This window comes from Chroicocephalus ridibundus, chromosome 1 (assembly GCF_963924245.1).
Source record: "Chroicocephalus ridibundus chromosome 1, bChrRid1.1, whole genome shotgun sequence".
Classification (NCBI taxonomy): Eukaryota; Metazoa; Chordata; class Aves; order Charadriiformes; family Laridae; genus Chroicocephalus; species Chroicocephalus ridibundus.
The window spans coordinates 208,424,497-208,451,971 of record NC_086284.1 but is presented as its reverse complement, the minus strand read 5'-3'; the positions used below and the strand labels follow the sequence as shown (position 1 = coordinate 208,451,971).

The 27,475-nt window shown below is 39.7% G+C and overlaps 1 protein-coding gene across 1 annotated transcript; it reads left to right on the top strand.

The window, feature by feature from the left end:
• The first annotated feature begins 973 nt into the window (after positions 1–973).
• GNAT3 (G protein subunit alpha transducin 3) lies at positions 974–27,475 on the top strand. The gene is made up of 8 exons (XM_063324385.1): positions 974–1,091; positions 7,910–7,952; positions 13,367–13,508; positions 16,987–17,144; positions 21,123–21,251; positions 25,430–25,559; positions 25,766–25,919; positions 27,285–27,475. The coding sequence occupies exons 1-8, from the start codon at positions 974–976 to the stop codon at positions 27,473–27,475; spliced, it is 1,065 nt and encodes a 354-aa protein (XP_063180455.1).

Below are 27,475 nucleotides of genomic sequence, written 5' to 3'. Positions count from 1 at the left end.
CTTTTCATCTTGACAGTAATTCTACTCTCGCCCATTGCCACAATATTACAGTCGAGTATATTTTCTCAATATACTGCTGACACCATATGCCAAATAATACTTCCACCGTATTGCGTAAAATACTCCTATATTACTATTGCATTATGAAGAAACTAAGAATAATTTATTACATCAGCAGGTAGAATCTGACCTGTGTCCTTTCTTGCACAAAAATGTTGTGGTGCTGTCAGCCCAAACTTATGACTGCTAACAATATCATAGAAAAATGGAAAAGACTATGACATTCATCGAGAAATGACTGCACAAAAGTATCCCAAAGATGTTACAAGTTGCAGTAAATTACGCATTACCATTACAAGAAAATAAATGCACTTGCCAACACATGACAATGCAGCAAACATTCTGCATGTTAACTAATAATTCAAAACAAAATATATCTTAACTACATAAATCCAAATTCTGCCATTTTTAAATAAAGACTACATATATTTAAAGCTACGGCCACTGAGAAAGATGAAAAATTAATTATGCAAATGCTTCAAAGACATATAAACCTGTTTTTGCTTCAGGGCACCAACATGGATTCAAAAGCTGAAAAATTTTCCCTTGAGCTGAGTTATTCCCAGTTTCACTGTTTCAAGATATTCTGCACAAATCTTTGAAGCCTGTGAAGCTAGAACCTGTCCAAAGGACAGAGATCTATCCGGAGCTCGGCTTTGCTCGAGTGGACCATTTTAATTCTATGACATCATAATAGTACGTTTTACGTCCTTACATAAATCCTTGACCGCAGCATCTCCAGATCATGTGACGTGTGAAAAGGGACCGTGTGATTTGAAGGCTGAACACAGAGGCTGAATGGGATTTTTAAATTTTCTTGAAGCACAGGTTGTTGGCTGCCGTCAGAATTAAAACAACTGCTCTGAGAAGAAGCAAACCAGCCGGACAAAGAGAGGATTTTTAACACCTCCAGATGGGCAGTGGAGCCAGTTCTGAGAGCAAGGAGTCGGCCAGGAGATCCAGAGAGCTGGAAAAGAAACTCCAGGCAGATGCAGAGAGGGAAGCCAGGACAGTCAAACTACTGCTGTTGGGTAAATAGAATAAAAATTGCTCATAACGTTTTTCCATTGAGGGGTTATTTTGCTCTGGAATTACATTTCAGTAGAGTGAATTTCCCACCTCTCACTATTTTATTTGAAGAAGAGAATCCTGTAATACATGCACAAAATGTTTTCTAGTTGTGAACACTCATGAAACAACAAATTAAGTCACAAGGAAGAGGCTGGAAATGGCCGTGTCACTGCATGTATTCAATTTTAAATATTATAGATCCTTGACTTTGAAAAGATTTGAGAAAATAAGAACTTACTGTTAGAATAAATGTTATGATGGTTACTTACACAGCATGTAGCACAGACTTATCTTTCATTTTTTCATGGATCTATAAGCATTCATTTGCAGCAGGATTAAGTGAGATAACTGGTTACATAGAAAATCCACAGGTGTCACAAGGTATTGATATTGTTTATTTTCCAAACTGTTGCACTTCATTTTTTACAGAAGCAGAAATTGATTTATAAGGGCCTTTTTCGTTGTATAAAAGTTATATTGTGGAGAGCGGAATGGAAGGTAATGAAATGAGATGAATACAGATGAATATTCTCACAGACTACTACTTCTAATCCACACTACGATCAATTTATTAACAGCCAGCGGGTGTAATGGCAAAAGAAAAATTATTTTTTTTCTTGATACAGCTTTATTCTTTACTCTTTTTTTCCATGGTACTGCGTAGCCTACAAGAAATATCCAAGAGCACAATAACACTGCCACCTTCTTAATATTTTTCTTCTAACAATAGGATGCCTGCTATGAGAGTTTACACTGATTTCACCAAATGAGTAGAAAAACAGCCTTTGATCATTGAAATGTTGCTATTTTTTCTCCATTGTTACTGCAATTCTTACAAATGCTTTTAAACTGACATTTATTCAGACTTGGCTGGATCTCTTAGATAAAGCAAGTCGGCTTAACTCTGTTGTATCTTATGCAAATAGTCTATTTATACCTGCTGAGAATCTAACTATTGTTATTAATAAAGAAATAAGAGAAAAACACATTCTGGAATAGGAAAGCAGCAGTTTGATACGCTTTACATACCATCAGTATTCAGATTGCAGTTTACAAAGCTTTTCAGTCCAGTGGAGAATACAAAGATTTTCTGTGCAACATTAGTACAAAATATTTCACCTAATGAGACAAGCTTGTGTTGGTCAAAAAACAGAATGATATTTTCCTTTGAACTTTCATAAAGTTTCAATACTTTCTACATGCTCTTACAAAAAGGAATCGGCATACCGAGTTAGAACCGGGCTCCCTCTACTCCAGCATCCTGTCTCTGACCTTATCCAACACTGATCCATGAGGAAGATGTAAGAAATGCTTTAAGAGGAATTTATAGGATAAAGAGGAATTTATAAGATAACAAGGTATTTATACGATAATCAGTTTCATGAGGTATTTTGATCTTCAAGCCTTCACTTTCCTGGCAGTAGTACCGGAGGCCGCCTTACACTAGGACACAAACTAAATTACCCCTCCCAGAACATATGCATGTATTTAGTATTAAGAACTTCAGATTTTAATGTTTCCCAATGTATATCATCAGTCTTTTTCTGACACTATTAATCTCACATTCTCAAAAAAACATCAGTAAATTACTAAATCGCAAGCTATGTGAAAAAGACTTCTAGTTCATTCATTTCAAATCTGAACACATTTCAGCTTCATCAAGTATACAACCATTCTTTTCATGAGACAAGATGATCATCAGAATCTGAAATACTTTTGCTGAAGTCTTCTTTATAGTGTCTAATTCTATAGTATCTTCCTTTATTCATGTCATGTCACTCATGAGGAAGATTCAAATTTGTCAGTAGGCAATGTTTTGGAAGATTTTTTTCTCCTGGGAACTGTTATGACAAACCACAAGGAACCAAGGACTTGGTAAAAAAGCAGGTTGGGGAAAAAAAAAATGATAGATGTAACAGCTTGAATTTTCTTGTTCTTAAAAAAGCAAGAGGTGAATAAAACGTGAGTCAGTTTCAAGCCTATTGCACAACTAGAGTAGAAGTGTCTCTTGAACAGCTGGAAAGAGAGCTGCTGAAGCAATGTGTATAAGGGACACCATATAGCCCCTTCCATAGTCAACCCGTGAAACGGCCAGATAGGAGCGGATTAGACCTACGATGTTCAGATCTGGGCCTGTTATCTTACCATACCTCTGAGCTGATCTTGGAAATTATTCAAATTTCACACTTCATAAATCAAGGGCAGCTCCATTCAAGCCAACCAGCCTAGTCCTGCTCTAGTCCTGGGTTTCTGTTCATTCGGACCATATGTTGCCTCTCTATCACAGACCAGATGTCACCATTGCTTCTTTTGCAGTAGGCAGATTGGTAGAAAATACTCAGAAAAAAAAAAAAAGGATATGTATATCATATATCATAAATTTTTCAGTGTGCTCATTATGCTCTTACCCTTAAAATGTAAAAAAAAAAAAAAAAAAAATTCTGACCATTTCCTGAGGGGATTATTTAATATTTACTCTGGTCTCTTTGCAACGTCCAATAGGTCCCTTTGCAAAAATGAAATTATTTCCAGAAACCAAAGACACCACATTTGTTTATGTTAAGTTCCATGACTTGGGCCAACACACTATCTGTGTTGAGGTGATAATTCACAGTTTATGTGAGACACGCATAAAAGCTGCACATACAAACTGGGGGAGGGGGAAAATTATGCCACTTGCTGACGTTCCTTACAAGTTGTCCAGGAGCCAGAAGGGTTAAGTCCTCTGTGTCAGGCATTCCTATGTCAAGGCTACCCTACCCCCCCAGCTTGTCTGCAAATCCAGCCTCTACGTATTTATACTTCAAAAAAATCAGATCGTTTTATGAGTCTGGAACAAACTCCAAGGTGAAAGTTTTATTTCGTTTGTATTAATCAGGGCCGTATCTTGCCTCCCACATCACATGCAGTTTATATACTTTTTAGGAGGCCAGCTTGCAACTTACTTGTGTGCAAAGTACAGCGCACATTTGAAATGTGGCCAAAACAGCTGATGCTCACAGTGATGTTTCACAGAAATAAGAACTTAGCTTTGGTTTACATAAATATTAAAACTTTGAACTTCTTTATTTTCAAAGTATTACTCCATGGCCTCATTGTCTACAGTTTTCAGTGGCAGAACAAAGCTCACCCTCATTTGAGCTGATCATCTTCAGCTCGCTTTACTGAGAAAAATTCACTTTTAGGGTACGACTCGCCCAATTTCATTTAAACATCTGCTTCAGGGTGACAAAAATTGAAGATGTTTGGGTTTTTTTGTTTTAAAGTAGCAAACATTTTTCTACGCTGACTATAAGAGGTATCTGATAAGTAGTCTGGATGTAGAAGTTTATAGTATAGACATCTAAAACCAGTTAAATGAATCAGTAGTATTGAAGTCAAGTTTAAGTTCCTATTATTAACACCTGCACCGGAAGGAAAGACTGAGCACAAAGATGGCCTGATAATCCTATTGACTGGAATACACTGATTTTCTTTTTTTGGGGGTGGGGCAGCATTTAAGGACCTTATTCCCTCAAGACGGTTAGATCTTAGATCTTTCCTCCAGTTTCTTTCTCCCACAGAGAAAGTCTGTTGAGTTTGGGAAGAGGACCAGGAAGATGCAATTCCCAGTCTAGCTCACAGTTTCCAGAGCTCCGAGCAGCACACACAAGGCTCAGGCAGCAGTGCAAAACCTTTTCTGATTTTAATTTGGAGATTTTCTTTTCCTGCTTTTTGCTGTTCTGTGTCATTATCAGGAGCTTTTGAGACAGGTTTCAAACAACATATTCACGCAGTAGGTTTTTTTTTATTTTCTTACATTTGCTTCTGAAAACTTTCCTAAACCAAACCTTTACTTTTGCATAAATAATAACTGTAAAGAGATAATCGCTCTTGATCTGAGACACAAAATCAGCTTAATATATAAAAAGAACCTTCTTCAACAGCTCAGCAGATGCTAATCTTGAAAGGGGCTTGTACTCTCCCCAGTTTCCACAACTATTCAAACAAATTCTGCTTAGAAAAGCAGTAATGTCAAGTCTCTGGAGACATTCAAAACCCGCCTGGATGCGTTCCTGTGCAACCTGCTCTGGGTGAACCTGCTCTGGGTGAACCTGCTCTGGCAGGGGGTTGGACTAGATGATCTCCAGAGGTCCCTTCCAACCCCTACCATTCTGTGATTCTGTGATTACAGCTGATGTTCTGGGTTCTGTTCTCCTACCAATTTGAGAGATTCTTACCGGCTTTCAAGGCCCCTCCAGTTTTTTCTCTATTTCTGCTCCATCTATATGCCTTGGTGGCCTGCAGGGAAGAGGTCAGGAGTAGTGGGGTGGCTCATGTCAGGCTGCTGGGGGATGGCTCCTTTGCAGCTCAGTGCCGCACGGCACTTTTTGGGTCTCCTCTGCAGCCCCAGCGTGCCCAGAAACATAGTGGGACTTGGGGTGCTGCTCAAAATATTCAAAACAAGAAGAGAGGCAGGTTACAGCCTGCCAGAGTGCTGCGCATACGGCACCACGCAGAAGGTGGAGGTGGCATGGTGAACGTGATCTCTGGGAAGAAGTCTGGGAGCAAACTTCCATCCACCTTACTGGCAGTGGGGACATCCTGCAGCTTCCAGGAGCGGGGCCAGAGTTTCAGGCACTGGCTGAGATTTCTGTGCCTTTATTTTCTGTGCCTTTATCCATCTCAAGGAAACTTGGTATCCAAATAGAGGTAGAGAAATCAGAGGTAAATTTGAAAAAGCAAGATCTTAAATATGTGAAATGCAAAATACAGGCTATGGCATATTATCCCTGGTTCCTATTAGACTGAGCTATAAATCTCCACAGTGATAGAGAGTTTTCCAAAAGCCAGTTAAAATTTCCAAGCTTCAGGACGGGACTAAGTTTGGTCTAAATTTTCGTCTTTTATTCAGAAAATCTGGGCTTGATTATAATTGACCTTTTCACTGCCTCCTAAGAGGGAAGCTGCCTTCAGTTCCACCCGCAGTCGCGTCAAGGCTGTCACGATGATCCCTTGCTGCTGGTTCTGCCAGCGGAAGGCTACTGCGGTGGCTGGGAAGGTAGCCCTGTCCCAGGGCCCGGGCCAGAGCAGCAGGCTGCACGGGGCGGGGAGAGGAAGAAAGGAAGCAGGTGCAAAGTAAATTGTTTCTGACCCATTTCCTGAGGTGCAAATGTGGCTACGACTAACACGACACTCCGGAGTGAAGCCAAAGTCTGAAAGTCATCTGTTGTTTAGATAAAGGCATTGCTGGATCATAAATTAAAGACGAGCAGAGGTAGAAAAATGCACCCAAGAGACATAAATTATGCCTCCCACTCTATTTTAACTTTGCCTTTCAGATCTGGAAGAGAGGTTCATTTCTATATCATGTTTCCTGGCTCTTTTCCATGAGGTGAATGTATGAGTTCTCGGTACAGCCTGCTCTCCTCCCTACAAAAAGTGTAGCAAACGCCACCTCACCGACAGGGCTTTACCAAGTTCTTCAGAAGGGTATTGAAGGGATAATAGGTGATCTATGGCAAATTTGCATTTTTTCCAAACAGTGGCAGATGGCAGCATCAGCCCATTTTGCATAGGCTCGTTTTTCTCTCGCATTTTCTACTGTTCGTATCATGGGCTTTAGAAAATGCTTTGCGTATGGTTTACTGTCTGTGTGATTCATTTGAGTAAATTAATGCCTGTCATTTAAATGTTATTAGCTTTACAAAATCTGTTTGGAAAGTCTGTAATCAGTTTGTTCCATTCACTAAGAAACCCTCAGTTAAAATAGCTATGCCCCAGATTTCCTCTTTTGTCAAAAGTATTTAACACCGTCCAGTGAGGTAAATGATAACCTGCAAAGAGGAAAGCAGTGATGATCCCTTCCTGTGGATTCAGAGCCAAAATTAAATCCTTTCTTCAGGTGCTTTCAAAACCTGGCTCTTTTTTGGCAGTTCTTGCCAAGCCTCGCCACTCTCCCTGGCAGAAGTTAGGATGATAGTCACTGGCACTGATTTATGATGGAGAAGGTTTGCATTGTGATTACTCACTTTCCATGAGATAAGAAGAGCAAATTAATCGTACATAATCTGATCAAACCTATGCCCTAGTTCTGCAACTGGCTGTGCAAACAAAGTCCTGAACCTCCCTGCCAGCTACAGGGATTTCTTGCGGAATCCTCACCAAGCTGGATCTGTGGCATTGCTCTGCAGGTTTCACCCTTACAGCCACACTGCTTCGTAGCAGAAGACCACAGGGCAAAGGAACTGACAAAAGACTGGTGTCAAGACACTTGCTCATGTGCTGCCTCCGCACCATGAGCTAGACCACATGCAAGTCTCCACGCTCTGTTTTTCCAGTTGCTCAGAGGCTGGCTAGAGAGCACAAAACTGGCTGGTTTGGCTTACAAAAGGTCTTGATACACATTAAATGAGCAGCTACAAATTGTGTAATGAACGGGAGACTGTCAGAAGCTGTAGTTCATTCACGTCTTTCTGCCTGTCTGCCAGGGATGGAATCAAAATATGACCCATATTGTATTTCCTTGCTAATTAAAAGGTCTATATTTTTCCCTTAATTGAGTGAAGGTTCCTTTCTTTTAAAATGTCCCTTTCCTTTTCAGAATTAATACTTTTACCAAGATTTCATTCTTTTTAAGTCTGAATGGGCGCTAGGGAGGGTTATAGTTAGTACAATGGGGATCTAAAAAATCTGTATGTCTTCATGGTTGCAAAATTCTGCGTTCCAGAGAGTTATTTTTAATACTTGCTACTTATTCATGTATCAATCACATCTTCTCAACATTCCCCTTCTGCAGGTGCTGGAGAGTCAGGAAAGAGCACTATTGTAAAGCAAATGAAGTAAGTATATGAATATTCACATCAGTTGTTGAATTTGGTATTCGTAGTGTGAGCTATCTAGCAAATGTCATATTACAATATTTATGCTTATTTGAATAAAATGCAAAGAAACATCATTCAAATCAAGTTCTCATTCAACCACATAAAGAAAAACACAAAGTGACTAAGACATACAGCTGGATTGCTAATCAAATCTGTCCGATCAAATCATGCACTGGTCCAACTCTTTACTGAAGACCAGGGAAGCTTCTCCATTGGCTTTGGTAGGAGTTACAGAACTGTAGTGAGAACATGAATGCATGAGACAACCAGCCATGGCAGATCCACCTAACCTAGCAGCCTGCCTCCTGCAGTAGCTAAAGAAGGATGTTTGCAGAAGGTCATCAGACCAGACAAGGAAACACGCAGCAATACATGCGCTGGACACCCTGGTAGCATCTGCTGACCTGTGACTCAGGCACCATCCTGAACCAGAGACGGCACCACTGTGCTTAGTAGCCCTCAGTTAATTCATGCCTACATTTCTCCTGAGTCTTTTTTGAACCAATGTAAACTAATACTGGCTGAGGGAGCTGGGGTTGTTTAGCCTGGAGAAAAGGAGGCTGAGGGGGGACCTTATCGCTCTCTACAACTACCTGAAAGGAGGTTGTGGAGAGGTGGGGGTTGGTCTCTTCTCCCAAGTAACAGGCAATAGGACAAGAGGAAATGGCCTCAAGTTTCATCAGGGGAGGTTTAGATTGGATATTAGGAAAAATCTTTACACTGAAAGGGTTATTAAGCATTGGAAGAGGCCACCCAGGGAAGTGGTTGAGGCACCATCCCTGGAGGTGTTTAAAAGACGGGTAGACATAGTGCTTAGAGATGTGGTTTAGTGATGGTTTTTGTCAGAGTTAGGCTGATGGTTGGACTTGATGATCTGAAAGGTCCCTTCCAACCTAGGCACTTCTGTGATTCTGTGATTCTAATAATATCCACAATATTCTACAGCAAGTAGTTCCACAGTTTATTTACGTATGATGTGAGGAGAAAATATTGAAGGATTCACATTGTAAAATAGTGCAAAGTCTTTTTTTTTTCCCCCCCTCCAAACTGGCCTCTGTAGATCATCCTTGGTGTCCACTGTCTTATTCCAGTTCCTGCCAGAGGTCAGTTCTCAGGTCTCCCCCAGGCCAGGTGAAAGCATATTTAGCCACCAGCCTACACAGTAAGCAGCTGCTGCCCACCATCTAGCTTGGGTAGGAACAGTCATGAGAACTGCTGTTAGCAAGGAAAGTATCACCCCAAAAAGTTTACATACAACAACCAATCTGGGAAAAAACAGGTTGCAGAAGCTCAAATGCCGAAATCCCAGTTCAAATTCGGACTGAGCATCTGGTTAGGGTGATCTTGTGGCTGCACCATAAATCTACTGCAAGAATACTTGTAGATGTTTGTCCAAAGTGCACGTGGTGCCACAAAGATTGAAGTCAGTAGCTTTATTTCCCCTGGCTTCAGAAGAAGATCAAATTTATTTGTGTGTGTGCACGCGTGCGTGTCTGTCCCCATTTACAATTTACTATCACAATATTTTCACATATAGTAAACCAGGTGAAAACTAAATTCATTCATGTTATTCTTTTGAGGGCAGCCAAAATGCTAATCATGAATCTTGTTTAAATCTTGTTAAAAGTGCAAGAGATCATACTTACACAATCCTCTTTAACTGTGTAACCTGCTAAAATCTTGCTGTTGTGTCAAGCTTTATTTTTATAGACAGTATCCAGGTCTGCTTCCTAGATGTGTCTGAATACAGAAAAAAGTTACACAGGCATTGCAACTGTTCAGGCATGGCCCCACTTTGTATCCACCAGTCTCTTCCTGTGTAAAAATCAAGCAGACTGTTTAAAAAAAATCAGTAAGACTGTTTTGAATTTAAGTTCCCTAACTATTTAATATCTTCACCGACGTATTTTAGAGAGTTAGATAAAAAATGTTATGTCATAAAAGCAATGTTCTACTATTTAAGCAGCTCATTTTGTAATAAGACAGATTCAGAACCATCCATCAAATACTTCGCTGATTTTTTTGTTCCAGTTAAATGGTGGATAATTTCATTTCTTTTTGAGGTCCAATCAGGAGACTGTCCCTATTCAGCAAACCATTGAAATGCATTGTGCTCAAAGCTTCCTCAAGTAGGAGCAGATTAAAGATGTTCCTCTGAATTGAGCACTTTAAGAAGGCTGATAATCCTTAACAACACCGAGAAGGGGGGAAAAACTGTAAAGCTGAGAGTTATCTGTAAATCCCTGTGCATTTATGAGCTGTCAACCTGATCACAAATATGAACTATTTTACAAGAAAACTTTACATTAAAATTATCATTTTTTTCATATAAAATGTCAATTTTCTGTCACAACCAAGGACTTTCTTTTAAAGAGGGATTTTTTTCAGTAAAAAACCCCGCTTTTAGTTATTAATTCTTTCAGTGAAGCATAACATTTTCTAGAGAAGACTGATAGCTGCTTACAAAAGAAATAATTTTGCAAAAAATACAATTTTCCACCAAAATCGGGATAATTTTACTGCTATTAATATAATTTTCTAATTCATAAACCTCATTCTTTCCAGACTGAAGATTTCAATCAAAGCTAAGTGCTTCCACTGAGCTTTGCACAATATCTTCTGATGCTCAAAATATAGACGTGCTGCAAGGCCCTAAGAAGGCTAGGATGGTTGTGAGGGATAATGAAATAGGGAAAAAAAAAAAAAGCTTCTCTGGAACTCTGTGCTTCTGACTAGATCATTTCCAATGCGTGACTTAACCTTTTAAAAACCAAGTTGAGTATTTCTGTGCTAAGCCCTAAGTGAGCAGTACAAACCTGCTATAAATAATTCAGCGAATGAAAAGCAGGAAACAAAATATTTGGTAACTTATCGTGCCTGTTGAGATTGAGACAATGTCATCTATCTGGTGAGAAGCCCTCCTTGTGTGAAAAAAAAACCCAGGAGACTAACTTTTTTCCTCCAATAGAAACATAATTTAGATATTATGACTGGTAGCCTAACACCTCATGCCTGCATTTAGTTTTCAAGGCTGTTTATTTTTTCGAGGAGGATCAGCGAAGAAAATATTCCATTTGCTAAAATGTTCCTTCTGGCCATACAAGATGTCGGCCTGTTTTACAATCCTTCCTTAAGAATGACAGATCTTTAATAAAAGCAGCAAAATTCACTACTTATTTACCTGTCTGGCTAACATACTTTCTGCCAGACAACATAAATTTATTATCTTTAGAAAAAAAAAAGGACAAAAAAATACCAACATGAAAAGCCTCAAGCAACACCAAGCTTTCTTTCTGTAATTATAGAAACAACTTTTATTTCAGAATCTTATATTTTCTGCCTTCCTTTATTCTTCAAAGGGAAAGCATGAAAATATAAAATAGCCATTTGTGGACTGTCATGGCCTTTCCTTCTCTCTCACAGCAGATTTTTGCAGCCACAAGCAAAACACCCATCTTCCCCAGAAATCCTGTTATGGCCACCGCTGTCAGACACACAAAGTAGTTAAACCAACTTCATGTACTTCATGGGGTATGAGTTTCTATATATTTCATTCCATTATTTACAGAAAAGCTGCTGCTTTCACAGGTAGGAAGGGTAAGAGTGAGAAGAATATGCTTAAGTACCAGTGCCCGGTTCAACATTGATGGCAGCTGAAATTATTTCTTATTAAAGGTGATCTGGCCCATTAAGGGAGGCCACCTACACCAGTGGGGAGCTCTGGGCTCCATGGTGCTTCACATACAGGACATTGTTTAATGTCCCGTGGTGCCCAAGCAGCAATCCAGACTATCCAGCGCATGATCAGGGAGCTACGTTAGACTCCTCCAAGGGAATAAGCCTCCCATCTGAACAATTCTCATTATTCCATTCAAATCACTGTGTTGACACAAGGATCCATGGATATTTCAGAGGATGGCAAAACCAGGTTCACTTGCATGCCAGACTGCATAACACAGCTGCCCTTTATCTCTCTCCCAAGTTCAAGAGGATTCCTTTGAATCTTGCAGATTCATTTGAGTTCATGCTGAAAACAGCATTCAAAAACCCAAAGCTTCAAAACAGAGTTTATAGATTTGCCTGGTCTATAAGTGGCTGTGGAAACACGTGGAGATCCTTTTTTTCCTACAGATGCTATTCCTACAGACACAAGAAGGCAACTTTTGAATTTTCTGACATCCATAAGTCAGAGGGATCTTAAGACTCCTGCACATTCAATGACGATCCAGGTCTTCTCTCTGTGTGTGAATGGATTATTTTCTGACAGGGCTGACTTCTCCCCTTGAATGGGAAAGTCTCCCCAGGACACACGCCTCTACTCATTCTGGGCTAACCTGTCAGATCCTTTCACACCACCCCTTTCTGCTTGTATAGCTTTTTTCAGACTGCATCTCCAGCAAGAGACAGGGAAAAACAAACCCCAAACCCCAGAGATATTTAATAACCTGCCTTCATCCCTGAACAACTGAGGTGAGGAAGAACAGAGCCTTGGTTGCAGCAGCAGCCAAAGCAGTTTGGTGTCGTTCATTGAGAGTACGCTACCCCAAAACGGGTGAGGTTTTCATCCTTTTTCACAGCTCATGGAAAAAGTTGTCTCTGAGTCATGATATCATCTGCACACTGATCTTGGAGAACTTTAACCCCATGCCGTTCTCCAGTCAAGGAGGCTTATGAAATTATAATCCCTCTGTCAGAATTAGATTAATTGAATTTGACTGCTAAGGTTCTTTGTCCTCTGGAATACAGGCCAAATTCTCTGGAGTAATACGTATGTACCCAAAGCCTATAGGCAATAAAAGCAACACATTTCAGTATCTAGAAATTGTACGGAGAAGCATTTAAGATTTTTTTGTTTGTTGTCCTGTGGAAGTAACTCACAGAATCTTACCTAGAGTATAAATATTTTTTGCAATAATTTTTCTACTCTAGGTAAGATTCTGGATAAAAATGGGAGGGCTTAAACAAGCAATGTGACAGCCCATGACTAACATGGTAGATTCCAATAAAAGATTTGGGACCTAAGTCCAGTTATGCATCTTGCCCTGTATCCACAGGAATGGGCCTGTGTCTTACTCTGGATTCATACATTATCTTATATTGACCCATAACGCAAAAATACAAACCTGCTCACTCAGATTGGGAAGTCAAAACCTAGCCTCATAAATTGAACCTCACATAGTTGCAGAAACTGCTGTTTACCTGTTCCAGCAGAAAAGGCAGATCAACCATCGATAAATGCTTTTCAGAGGGCCAGATGGATTCAGTTCTTTCTCACACTGACCACAAAAGCATCTGATTCAACTTTTCATTACTTTATTTTTTCTTTTTTTTTTTTTTTAATGCATCCCTTTTGTTTTCTATTTTTGCACCAGGATCATCCATAAAGATGGCTTCACCTACCAGGAACGCATGGAGTTCAGACCTGTCATTTACAGTAACACAGTGCAGTCTATCCTGTCTATCGTGAAAGCAATGACCAAGTTAGGAATCAGTTACGAAAACCCAGCTAGAATTGTGAGTATGACACCCTTCCTCTTGAAATAGGCATTAGAATACAATTTTTTGTAATATAATAGCAGAGACTAGTAGGACAAAGAGGGTTCAGTATTTGCTTTATGACAGTGGAAACTAAGTACTGCTTGAGTGATATGCGACAAGATGTCCTTACTTAATTTTATTTTCTCGAGATTGATGCCTGAGGTCTACCTTTGCATAAACTGCCATTTTGTTCATTACAAAAGAACTGTTCAACTTGCAAAGACATACGAAAGAAAAAAGAAAACGAACCTTTTCTTAGCCGCTTAGTGACTGACTTACTGCTATTGGGAAATGTAATAAATATTTTCCTTTTACGAACAAACCTTGGGGCTCAGCCATGTAAGGAAGGGTCATCTAGACATGTTGGGAATATTTCGGTTTGGCGTTGCTCCTGGAGCAGAGATCTCTCCGTTGCAGAGCAGCAGCGCTGGCGTACTGGCACTGCGGAGAAGTGGAGTCCGACCTCCCCGGCACAGTTAGCGACTAGACACAAGCGCCTAGAGAAAGAGCCACAGTAAGAAGACCTGCTCTCTTCTGGCAATCACGCTGAACTTTCAGGGACAGGGAAAAACACATACCTTTCTTCTCAGTGCAATGATTTAGTCTATTCCCTGTAATTCAGACCTTGCTGAGAATTTCTGTCAGAATATCAGCTGGTTCCAGTTTTAGTGAATTCTGGCTGTTCCCTAGGGGTTTATTACATCTGCTTATCTGAAAGAGCTTTTCTTGTTCCAGAAGTCTACATTTCATTACACTGACATGTGATATTTTGACCTAAAAAATGATAAACAAATCCTTCAGAGGTTACTAAAGCTCATACAGTCATCTGACAAAATAGAAACTAAATATTTTCTTACTGTGTTCTTTTTAAGGGTCCATGAATGCAAGTTGTTCAAACAAACCTAATGGTGCCCAAAGGCAGCCCACAGAAAATAGGCCCATGTGAATCTGCTGCAATTTGGCCTGGTCTCCTTAATTGTGATAGACACCATAAGGACCCATCTACCAGTCCACATGGCCTAAAACAGCTGAACCTTGCGGCACCCAGCCACAGGTCCTGGATCAGCCTCTAACATCCACTGCCATCTAGAACTGAGATATGTTGTGCCTGTGCCCTGGTACTTCAGCCTCTTTTCTCAGCCCTACCAAGCTTTCCGAGAGGTTTATACATGGTCACTCATCATCTATCATCTATGTCAGTTTCATAGACGTTATTTTCAAGGGATTTCACAGCCTGGGGAACTGGGAATTGAAAACTTTTGTTAAATAGTCTGGTTCGTTTCTTAGCATTATATACAACCAAAGGCAGAAAATACAGCCTTTGTAAGTTTATCATTTATAGCACAGTAAGCCCACTCCTACCATCATTGGCAAAATAGGCCAGTTTATACAGTTGAACGCACCTGTATAAAATAGTCACAGTCCTTGCCTCCTTTTCCACCAGAAACACGTAAGAATAATATTTTTTTAAGAAAACAGAAATTTTGGTCACATTTATTTGAATCACCACTAAACATTGCCCTTTCTTCCAAAAACAAACTTAGTGTACATTTTCTGTAAAATCATAAGTCATTGATAAGCTTGAGTTGTTTTGATACTTGCCTTGATTTCATCTGGACTTCATTCTTACTGTGTTCTGGGCAGGGGCGTTGGAACAAGATGATCTTTAAGTTCCCTTCCAACACAAACCATTCTATGATTCTACGATTTAGCCCAAAAACTGGGCTTATCTTGGGCCCGAAAGCAATGGGTTTATCCATGTTCCAGGACTACCTGCAAATATCTCTAAGTGGTCCTGGAAGTGCCTCAGCACGACATTTCAAACAACATCTGTTCAGTTGACAGGGGTATTGTTTTTCTTCCTAAAGCATCGTTGCAATCTATTTTTAATATGAAAATCATCTGAAGTCTGTCTAAATGCCAGAGAGAAACAAAACGCTATATAAATCAAGGTTGTGATAACTTCAATCTGCCGCTATCTTCCTTTTTTACGTAAGCACCAAAATCCACGGTTGCCACCTTTTGCACAATAATCAATGGACATTTACCATACACCTGGAGGCTCTGAGCTCAAGGCTTCTCGTTATAGGCTATTCAACCAACAAATCCAACATCGTTGGAGGATAGCTATAATCATTAAATGATATGTGATATCTTGAAGGACAGAACATTCCAACCCTTATCTTGAGGCTGAACAAGTGTGCGCCCGGGACAGCGTCCCTGGAGACAAACGTGGGGCACACAGGAGAAAGCATGACTCAGGTCTGCCAATGCCTGCACCGAGCGAGAGGATGGGAGGGTGGAATGGAGTCAGTGGTGTTTAACGTAGAAGGGCAGTAGTATGGCTGTCCTCCTTCCTCTTTCAAATGAAGGCAATTCTCTTGTGGTTCTTGCCCCCCCCTTTTTTTTCTTTTTCTCCATGCTAACTCAATTTCTCCAATATTTTAGAAAACCTGCACTTTTTTCTTTTTTATCAGTCTCTGACTTTTACAAAGTTTCCACAAACCGCAATTTCTATTGAAACATAAAGATACAGTGCATTCCTAAGATAAATTTGTTACACATTACTGTGAAGATGCTTTCTATTTTTGAATAAAACATACTCCCTGCCAAAACAGTGCCTGTCAGAATCCATTTATACTTTTGCAACTATTGACTGTAAGTCACTTCAGTTGTCTACTTATACGGCTAGGAAGGAATTATATTCTATAATTACCCACTGCTGTGACAGTGTATCAAATGACCCTATTTTAATCAGGGTCTTTATTTACAGTACATTCCTAAGCTGTTAAACACTGAAAAGAAACATTTTTAGTGTAATAGATTACTTGAAGTCTTTTTGGATTGACTGCAAAAGGAAGAAATTACAGAATAATGCATTTAAAGTATTTGGGATTTTGTTCAGTTACAGGTTTCTTCTTCCTCAAATAAAAAAAAAACATATGGGAAATGCATTCACTAGTTATATTCATTTTGCCATATTTCTCACTGTGGCCTAAAGCTAGAATTTTTTTCTTCCAAATACATTCAAACATATATTTAGCTATATATTTCTGCTTTGATGTAGTTATAATACGTTTAAACTTTAAATATTCTTTTTATTTATTTTTTGATAACCCACTATTCTCTCTTACAATAAAAGGCTTCCTTCCAAGTTGGACCTCTTGTGAACACCTTTGGCAAGATGAAACTGAGTCCTTGTATGAACAAAACACATCAATAAAAAGAGGAAAACCTCTGTGTATCACGACTTCAGTCTAACCTTGGCACTAACTAAAGGGAAGTGAGCTTGTAAAAGGATGTTCACATGCACAGGCGAGCACAGCTACCTGGAAAAATCAGTGAAAATGAGAAATTTTGCTCCTGCCAACTCATTGCAAGCCAAGCATATCTTCAAGGAAGTTGGAGGGGGCACAGTGTGCTTCCACAAATATTCACTGAAATTTCTCTTTAGGAAGATGAAAGGAAGCTGTGTGACATGGCAACAACCCTGGAGGATGGCGACCTGCCTTCCGAATTGGTCGAACTCATCAAACAACTGTGGAGCGATGGTGGGACCCAGGCCTGCTTCGCGAGGGCAGCGGAGTACCAGCTCAACGACTCGGCAGCCTAGTAGGTGACACCAGCTGCAGGTGCTGAACAGCCGGCCACTACCGTAACAGGCAGCATCGGAACGCTTGTGACAAGAACTCTTCTTCATGCTATGCAAATTATTGCTCATTAACCTGAAAAAGAATGAGTTCTTTTTGCTAGTATTTATAATAGATCAGAAATGGTTAACCAAAGGAAACAAGTGAAAACAAGGAACAACTTGTTTCTGTGAGTTTGTTTAAACTGTAAAAAAAAAAAAAAAAGTCATCTGTTCTCTCTTTAATTCTAAGATTGACAAAATTAGGGAGAAGGTGAATTGAAACAGTTTAGGTTTTACCTAGAGTTGTACTTTGAATATATACATTTCAAGTTGCTAAACGTAAGTCGGGAAAAAACTATAAAAACCTTCCTCTAAACTAATCCTGTTACTTGGACAGGTGTTCCCTGGGCCATTACCATCCCAGCATCCAGCTGGTCTTGGTCAGTGGTATTGCAGCCGCTCTCCAACCGATGGCCCCAGTTCCCTTTCTGCGGTCTGGGAGGTGCCAAGGCACTAGGGCTCAGCTCCTGCTCCAGCTCCTGCTCCACGAAGGGTCACCATTCAGCTGGGGTACATCTCCTAGCTTAGATGGAGTCAGTAAACTTAGACTTTTCAGGAGTCATTGATTTGGTTGCTTCTACAGCTGTTCTTGCAGGTTACAGTGGTCTTGCTCTGCTGTTTTCTCCTCAAGCTCATACAAGACCGAGAAGGGAGGTGTCACCTGGGTCGGAGTTTTCCTCGAGTGCCTAAGTCTGATTTTAGACCTGAGGCAGAGGGTTGTTCCACCTGAGGTCCATCTTCCAAGATCTGCAGCTGGAGGCTTCTCTGCTCCTGCAGCTCCTCCTAGAGGCTGAGGGCACCTGCAGGGTGAGACCTCACAAGGTGTTGGATGTCCCTTCTGCTCGGCAGGGAAAGGCATGACCCGAGGATGGGCCAGGAGCCAGGCACGCTGAAGGCTGTAGTAGCTCACCGATTGAGGACAGTGGAAGGGATATACTGTTCAAATATTAAAAATTCTTCATTTGCTTTTATCTTCAAAACAAGAATGAAGACCTTTCAGCAAGATACCTAAACGTAGAAAATATCGCCTGTGTTGATTTGTGTCTGATTTGGTCGTGTTTTATGGCAGCCTTGTATTTCTCTAGGAATAGCACAGAGCAATCTTTTGTTTCCTAATGTATCCTTTCAGACAACCCACAGTGCAGTTCCCAGCCCGTAACAAGTCAGCCATCATAATAAAAAGGAAAAGCACTTCTTGAAATACCAAAAAAAAAAAAAAAATCAAAAAAAATGCAGAAAAAAAAATGAATTACCTGTTTACCAGGTAATATGTATTTTTTTCTGCTTTTTTTAAAATTATTTTTTATTACTTGTTTACCAGCTAATATTTTAGTGCATACGCTCTGCCTGGCAGATTAGATTTTGCTGCCTGAAAAGAAGATAGGATAGTCTAAATTCCCTCTCAGTGCTATGGACTGTGTCATGTTTTAACCTGCAATAGGTTTCAGTATTTAGGGGAGCTAGTACAGACTGTAAAGGAGCCAACGACCATTATTTATTGCTGCAGTTACATTAAGAACAACTGTGATATTTTTTTCACCTGCTTGAACACTTCCGAAAATCCTGCTAATGCTCTGTCTTCATCTTTTGGTACCTGATGCTTCTGAAAATCTAGCCTTTGGCTCATGAACCACTATAATCAACTTAATTTTTGCCCTTGCTGCTGAGCTTCTAATGGCTGGGTTCAAAACCAATCAACATTCTAATGCTACATTTCAATTTCTTTTAAAACCAAACCCCTATTTCTCAGCTCCTGTGAATCAGCTCCTACACAGAGTATTGATTTACTGTGTAAACTCTGACTTTCTGGGATTATCTTTGAGTCTTCTCATTATTAATTCATGCTAATGAAGTTTGGCCACTGCCTTTGCTCTGTGTGTTTTAATTGAAAAACAAATGAGTTCTTCTTAATAATAGAAAATCCCCTGTATGCCAAATTTGGATGGAATGTCTTCCTTAGTCTCACCTGGAATTAATCCTGTTTTAAGATGGAGTGATGGGTAAAGAAGGGGCAAAATGGGGATTATAAATAGTGACTTTAAATGTCATTGTATACCTACCACTAGCACATGGAGCTTCTTGCTCGCTCAGTCATTTGCCTCTGGGGGTAAGCTTCTTGTCACCTAATTCAAGCCAAGGAAAGATCAGATTTATACTCACCTATAGTTTGTGTTCCTTCTTTTGCCAGTGCAGAGCCGGCAGGCAGTGTCCCCTTGGAGCTACCTACAGCTATAGGAAGAATCTGGAGATGCCTCTCTTGCTTCATTAACTAGATAATTAACTTGGTCTAATTTTTAATGCAATTACAATTGGCTGCATTGAATTGAATTGAAGTATTTGTGCCTAAGACCTATTAGATCTTTACAATGAATCTCATATACAAGTGTTTATTTTAGTGCTTACGTGCTTTATAAATTGCAAAATGTCTTTTGTTTCTACCTTCCACAAAGGTGAGTTGAGTCTGCCTGAAGCCCTACTCAGAGAATTAGAGCTACATTGCTTTTTTTTAAAACAAACAAACAAACAAACAAACAACACACACACCAGATTGTTTCCCGGACTCAAATACTCAAATAATGGGCAACATTGAATTACTCAGATCAACTTCAGCACTCCTTGCTGAGTGGATTCTGTCTATTCAACTTAAAATAAGAAAATCCCATTTCCGAGCATTACTTACAGATCTCCATATGGAAGATTCTAGCTTTTTTAAAAATTTATTTTATTTTATTTATTTTAGTTTTTTACTTATAGATGTATTAAATATTGCAGACAAGGATAATGAACTGTGAGGTCTGTTTTAGTAGCCATCTCGTTAAGCTGAGCAGCAGAACTTCATGCTGGGCAGACTTTGTGTTAGAGAAGAAAAAAAAAAAAAGGCATTGAAACCTAATAAACATTAGAGAGACTGTGTTTTGTTTGTCAGAGACAAGAGGCTACAAATGGAAAGGTGCCAACCGGGACACCCAAAGCTTGAAAATGCTTCAACTACTGCACATGGTTTCTTGCTTTTGACTTTGTTCTTTAGTTGAATATTGGTAGTTAAAAGGCAGGAAGCTCCCCAGACATCACCTCTTCTTCTATCAGTTCATAACCACCCTACCCAGATTCCCAGACCAGCCAGAGGATTCACAGGTTCTGTCCAGACATTTTGAGAAAGCTGCGTGCCCCTGGAAGAGACAGGAGAAGGGCTGGTGGGAGGACAAGAACAGGCTTCCAAGATCTGGTTCACCTCATTTCATGCAGATTTTATCTCTGTATGCCAGGCATAAAACCAGATAATTCACTCTTTTTCAGGGGGTTGTAAGAATACGAACCTAGGGGGTCCTCAGCTTTATTGAAGCTTCTGGTTTTGATTACAAAATATATTATTTTTTTTTAATTATAATGTACCTTCCTTTTGTAAACTGATAGGTCTGCTGGGAAAACAGCCCCTAAATGTGAATTCCTCCAAAACATTATGTCCTCCCTTCCACTTAGGAAGGACAATACTGTTACAACAGGTCTGATAAAATGCAATAATTCCCAGTCAATCTGCTTCTGAGAGATGCTTGCAGTTCTTCCCCGGTGGTAGCAATTTCCACTCGCTGAAAGCAAATGGATAAAACCCCTTTCCCAACAAGGTGGTTTTTTTAGTATCCCTGAGGAAAATAAGGATTTTCCTTAACAGAAATTCTCAGAAATATGTTTATTATATACAACGAATTACACTTCTGTATACAAGGGGAAAAAAAACAAAGGCTTTGGATTATGAATCTAGATTGTACAGTGTTGTATTTAAATGCGTAATTTACATAAAATATTTAAAAGCAGCTCAATGTGAAGTGATGATGTCATGTTCACGTCACCTTCTGAACTCACCATTCAACCACCATTTCTTTTCTTTTTACCCTCCTTAGCTACCTCAACGATTTGGACAGGTTGGCAAGGCTGGACTATGTGCCCAGTGAGCAAGATGTTTTGCACTCCCGAGTGAAAACAACTGGGATTATAGAGACTCAGTTTTCTTTCAAAGACCTGAACTTCAGGTATGAAAGCCACATTTGTCAGTTTTCTGTGGTTTTATCTTTCTTAAGTATTTTCTTTCAAAGATATTGACCTATTATAAAATTGGTAATCCCATTGTGATATCCTTGAATCCCCTCATTTAATATTTTGAAACAGCCAAAAAAGCAAGATATTTTAGTACCAATACTCCAGCTTGAAGCATATAATGGTCCATTATTAAGACATCTCAGAATATCTGGTTCTAAAAGGACATTTTTACATATGTAAGTGTCTAAAAAGCATTATTTGTATCCTGCCATTTGAATAATTGTTTGTGACATTTATAAAATTTGCCTACCTAAATGTCCTTAACAGCATGCAAAATATTCGATGACTACTAATTTGCATGCACTCTCAACTTTCCACTCTCTTCTTTTGAGAATGGAAATAACTGCTCTTAACACTGGAATGCATTACAGTTGGCAAAAAATAATAATTTCTGTCCCATGGGAAATTTCAGTATTAGCATGCATGCCTTCCCGCTCATTTAAGACGAAATGTTCAGAAGATCTTGAAAATAACGTCTCTGAGAAACTGGATTGAAAATACTTGACACTTTCAGATACTCAACATTTTGTTATGCTTGGTGAACCAATTAAAAACATCTAATTCCACATGAAAATGTATTTGAATGAATTATGATAGTTTCAGTGTTCTATAATGCTTTTCTCTATGGACTGAATTCCCTCTAATTTTTAATTTAAAGGCTGGGGTGCATACTGAGGAATGTAGTCTAGACAAGAAACTGTCTGTAGAGACAGAAAGATGTATAAAGAACCAGGATTATAACTTCTACATTTTTCATTGGGCTTCTTTTTTTTTCTCCTCATGTGGCAATTAAACATCCCCCAAACCACCTATGCTACCACAAAGATGCTTTGACACAACAGAGATTACATATGCAAACCAAGATTCTGAAGTAGATGCCCTACAAATAAATTATTATCACCTATTAATACACTAATCACTTGTGAAAATTCAGCCCTTACCCACTTACTCACTTATCACTTGCTACGGTGCAGTGTCACGGACACCATCTTCTTTTTCTCTTAATAACCTATTTCCGGACAGCTTCATACATTGGAAATCTGAGCACCTTCAGTTACGACCATACGACCATAGTTTATGCAAGAAATAAAATCAGGATGGAGAAAGAAATCATCAGAATGCAAACCCTCTTTGAGGTGAATGCTACCAGTCCTGATGTTAGAATATCAGAATTGGTGTCTAGGTCCAACTGAAATGCAGCACAACTGAGAATTAAGTTACCCGAGCGAGTGTAAACAAGAGGAGGGTCCCTAACGCCACCAAAACCACAAACCCCACTGTGTTTAGCCTCTCTGCTATGCATCACAGTAGTGTTATGTGAGTAAATTCACTAGTGGCTTTAGGCACTTGAGGAATACAAGGTAAAATCACTACGAAATAGTTTGAGAGTTTTGAGCTGCTACAGGGAAGCAGAGCAGCTATAAATCCATCTTAACCAGCCAGTTACTGCTACTTTGCACTGCCAGCGCAATGCAAAGCAGCTGGGGGATCTTGATGACTCTGCACTTAGTTTGGTAAGTACCACAGAAACATCTATAAAGAGAGGAACACTTCCACATTCAGAATGAGTTTTGGTTGATGTACTTCAATGAGGCTCAGGGTCACAAGCCGTACATGGATAAAAAGACAACATGAACAGATGCCTCATTCACTAAACACTTGTCCCTCTTCTGAACTGAATGAGGCAGAAAACATTTTGTATCTGTGCAGTTAAAAGTCTAAATCCCAGTACTGCTCCAGGAAACTGAATTGCAGCGCATAGATAACATCTCCTGTTATTTGCTATCTTCTTAGTAGTTACTTGGCTGTAATTTAGCTTGCTTGCACCCTTCAATTAATTTCACTAATGTTGACTTTAATTTCCAGAGCTCAGAACATACTCAAATATTTTTAAAAGGAGGTCTGATCTTCATAGGTCTTTTTCTGCTGTCATTTCCATTGCCGTGCTAGGGAGAGTTGACTGCAATCAGGCAAGCTTTATTTTAATCTTCAGGTCTCACTATATGTACCATTAGGACAAATGAATATACAGCTAGTCCCGTATCTGTAGCTAAGTTTTCCAAGAGCAGTACTGGGAAAATATAGAGCTTTAAAGACTAATTTTGACTGTCTTGGTAAAAGAAAAAGATCATCTCAGAAATACGTTTTCTACCACTCACAGAGAGAAATCAGTTTTACATGTGCATATGTTAAGTTTCGGCTGACATGAAAAGAGCTAAACAAACTAAGGTTAATACAACAAAAACTGCCTCTGGCCTTGATCTTGTCCTATTTTAATTGACTTCTCATGAATATTCACAGGGCCATAAGCTAAAAGCTTGCAGGAAGTGAATAAAGATTCATACAATTATGTATGCTTGCAAAACTTTACTGCAGATTAAATTTTGAAGCTTCGCACCCCCTCCCCCAACGCTGGTTTCAGAGATACATACCACTAATCAAGGAAGACATGTAATGGCAGGTGACTTCTGGGGACAAATCACAGCCAAAAGTCAAGATGCTTTATTCATACTGACCTCGTTCATACGGAACTCAGGGAAGATAGGCTTGGAAGAATGCCATTACTGTTACCAACATCTTGCTCCACAACAGCTTCCTGATTTCCTAATAATTCACATTTATAGACACCCAATGATCAGACAAAGAGATGAAATGTACTAGGAAAAAAAATAATTTTCTCTAATTACCCCTCAGCTGCAGAAACGGTTCATCACGAGCACTGGGAAGGGTTTCATTTCTTGTATGCAGGATGAAGAACTATAAACAATAACCTTTGTTTCCATCAGCTGCATTGCTAATGGTGAAGAAAACAGGATCAATATACTCCAAAAAATGGTGTTTCAGTAACAAATTATTCTCATTCTGTTTATTACTGACATGATTTTTTCGTACTGAACCCCAATATTTTCACTGCTATAAAAACTGACTCTCGTTTAATTTCCAGATACTGCAGGAGATATATCCACAGAGTAAGATCTAATGCATTTTCTTGAAGGAAGGGATAATGCAACAGGGGATTAGGTTTTACAGTTAAATTCAATAACAGGCAGCACAGGGGAAAGTCACCATGCACACAAGGAAACAGAAAAAGTAAGGGTAGGATAAATTTGATTTTTTACATGTTTTTTCTCCTTTCTAATACGCTTGAAAGATGTTCAAGTTTGGCACCTTTTATGCCAGAAAAATAGTGAAAAGAAAGCCCTATACCTTATCACTGAAGAACTGCAAATGTAAGTGGGAATTTGCAAAGCTAGTGCTAAGCAGAACAATGGTAGCTTTGATGACAGCTCCGTTTCAGTTGGGCTCTAACACGGGCCCTAAGTAGGTCCAAGCCAGGTATGCTCAGTTAGCTTTGGAACTCATATACAGAGTCCATAAAAAGTTCATATGACTCTACCCAAAGGTAGTAATTTCTGGCAAAGACTGAAGGAAACTGAGGAGGTCAGCCCTACATTTTCCCCTGTACAGATGAAGGGATTCCTGCTCCCCATGAACTGCTGCTTAAACAGCGACTAATGAGATTGATAGGGCAGAGTCCACACACACACAAGCACATGCTGCAGGTTACACAGCAGATCACTAGCTAAGGGATCGCACCAGGGCGACAAATAGATGACTAAATATAGATCTACACCAGCCCATTAAATATAACCAGCGCGCCAACCTGTGACCAGCTTCCAGTCATATGCCTTATTGATCAATGTGGCAGCTGACTACAAGAAAAACTATTAAGTAACAAAAGACTGCAGATTTGAGGGCCTTTTGTGGACGTTTCATGTATGAACTCTGTCCTCAATAAACTCTTGCCTGCCCTGAGCTCTTCCGCAGAGCCCCACTTCCTCAGCATGGAGTGCCACATGGAAGTACTGAATATATTTCCTATATGCAGTTATTTCTTTTTTTTCCTTTACATTTCATTTTATGCCCACTACAAAGCCGTAAATAATACATAGTACTCCTTGACCTGTTGGAACAGAAACAGACCAGTATTTGGAAAAGCTGGATTTTTGATTGCCATTCATCTCCAGTTGCACTCTGCACATTAACAGCATGACTGCATCCTTATTAGTTAGTGTGCTTACATTGTACATATGTTATTTTTTCTGCAAAGGATGTTTGATGTGGGTGGACAGCGATCAGAGAGAAAAAAGTGGATTCATTGCTTTGAGGGAGTTACTTGCATCATATTCTGTGCTGCACTCAGCGCCTATGACACGGTTCTGGTGGAAGATAAAGAAGTGGTGAGTCAGAAGAGACAAACAACCCTTTTTCCTGCTAAGTTTTAATGTACTTTCTGATGGCATATCAGAACTATTCCTGTTCCCTGATAACCATTTAAAGGCTATTATGCCGTATTGGTTCTTGCCAGTAAAGAACATTACAGTAAAAATGACATATGGGGATGAGATTTGTCAGTCTCTCCTGTTTACCTTTTGCCTCTCAACAGAATAGAATGCATGAAAGCCTTCAGCTGTTCAACAGCATCTGCAACCACAAGTGCTTTGCAGCCACTTCCATTGTGCTGTTTCTAAACAAAAAAGACCTCTTTCAAGAGAAAATAACAAAAGTTCATCTGAATATCTGCTTTCCTGAGTATAACGGTAAGTTTGGGGTTTTCAGAAGAAAATACATTCAGATGATTAGCGTAGGCCATGCGTTAAAGATTGAGACTTTGACTCAGGTCACCTATATATAACCATTTAAATACTAAACATCTTATCTAAGCATCTAGCCTTTCTTTCAAAAGAATGGTCTGGGACAGACATGGCCAGAATCCAGTTCATCTCACCTACTCATGATGCTTAGCTTAGGCTGGGGTCACCTCTCTCTGGAGGTGCTGATTTCTCTCCATCGGTGGTACAGGAAGCTAAGAGAACTAGAAGTTTCAGATGGCCGAAGAGTGGTGTGATGAACCCAGCCAATATTTCAGTACAAGTCAGTGGCTTATCACTCGCACACAAAATAACTGAATCTAAATGTTTTGTTCCTGTTTTGAAAAACCATTCCATAAAGGAAGTCCGCCTCTTTTCGTATATCACAGTAGCATCTCCTGGAAATAAAAACCAGCAGCTGTTCCCAGCTGATGCAAGAGAATATATATGAGGCTATGTCAGAAAGCGACAGAGAAAACCCCAAATCTGTCGGCATTTTAGTATTAACCTAATGTATTTGAGATAGGGAGTGTCTAGAATGAAGCACACTTAAAACAACATTCTCATTAGAAGATGAGTTCTGTGCACTTCCTGAAAACCAGCCCCTATACCCCTGTACTCCCTTTCTCAGGACAAATCAACACAGCAACCCAAAATTGCTCAGTGTTTCACTGGGGTAATCCAATGTGATGTGCTAGACTCAGTGGAGCTACTCCACTTGGTACTGCCTGAGGCTTCAGACAGGATGGGAGCCAGCACAGGGTCCCAGCATCAGCCTGTTCCCAGGAGGCTCATCCTGCTCCGGACGTACAGCGAGTCCGTGGTACCAGCGTTCCCACCTGCTGTTGTTCTAAAGGAGTACTACCGAAAGGCAGAAAAGCAGTGCAAGGAAATTGTGACTGAATATATAAGCATCTGAATTTTCCCCTTTTTCCTTCTTCATTTTTTATCTCTGTACTTCCCACCAATTTTGTCTGCTATCTACCCGATTCCCTTTGAATTTATGCTCCTTCATTCTTCCTTCTGTTTCTCTCTCTCTCTGCTCTCTCTCTAAGGTCCTTAACTGTTTCACACTTACTTACTCAGGAGCATTTCACTTCAGAAATGAGAACTTCTGGTTAGGCATTGAAATTTAAATTTAGGTGGGCAGTTTAGGTACAAAATTTTCGTATCTAATGCATGAAGTTAATTCCCTTTAGAAAAAAGAAGAAAAGAAAGAAAGGAAAAAAAAAAGAAAAAAAGAATTCCTGTTTCTTAGCAGCTGTGAGGATGTACCAGCTGAAATGTGTCTTCTTTTACTGTTTTCTCCACTAGGACTCAATACATTTGAAGATGCTGGAAATTACATCAAGAAACAATTCCTAGACCTGAACATAAGGAAACAGGATAAAGAGATATATTCTCACTTGACATGTGCCACCGACACCCAGAATGTCAAGTTTGTATTTGATGCAGTCACAGACATAATAATCAAAGAAAATCTGAAAGACTGTGGGCTTTTCTAG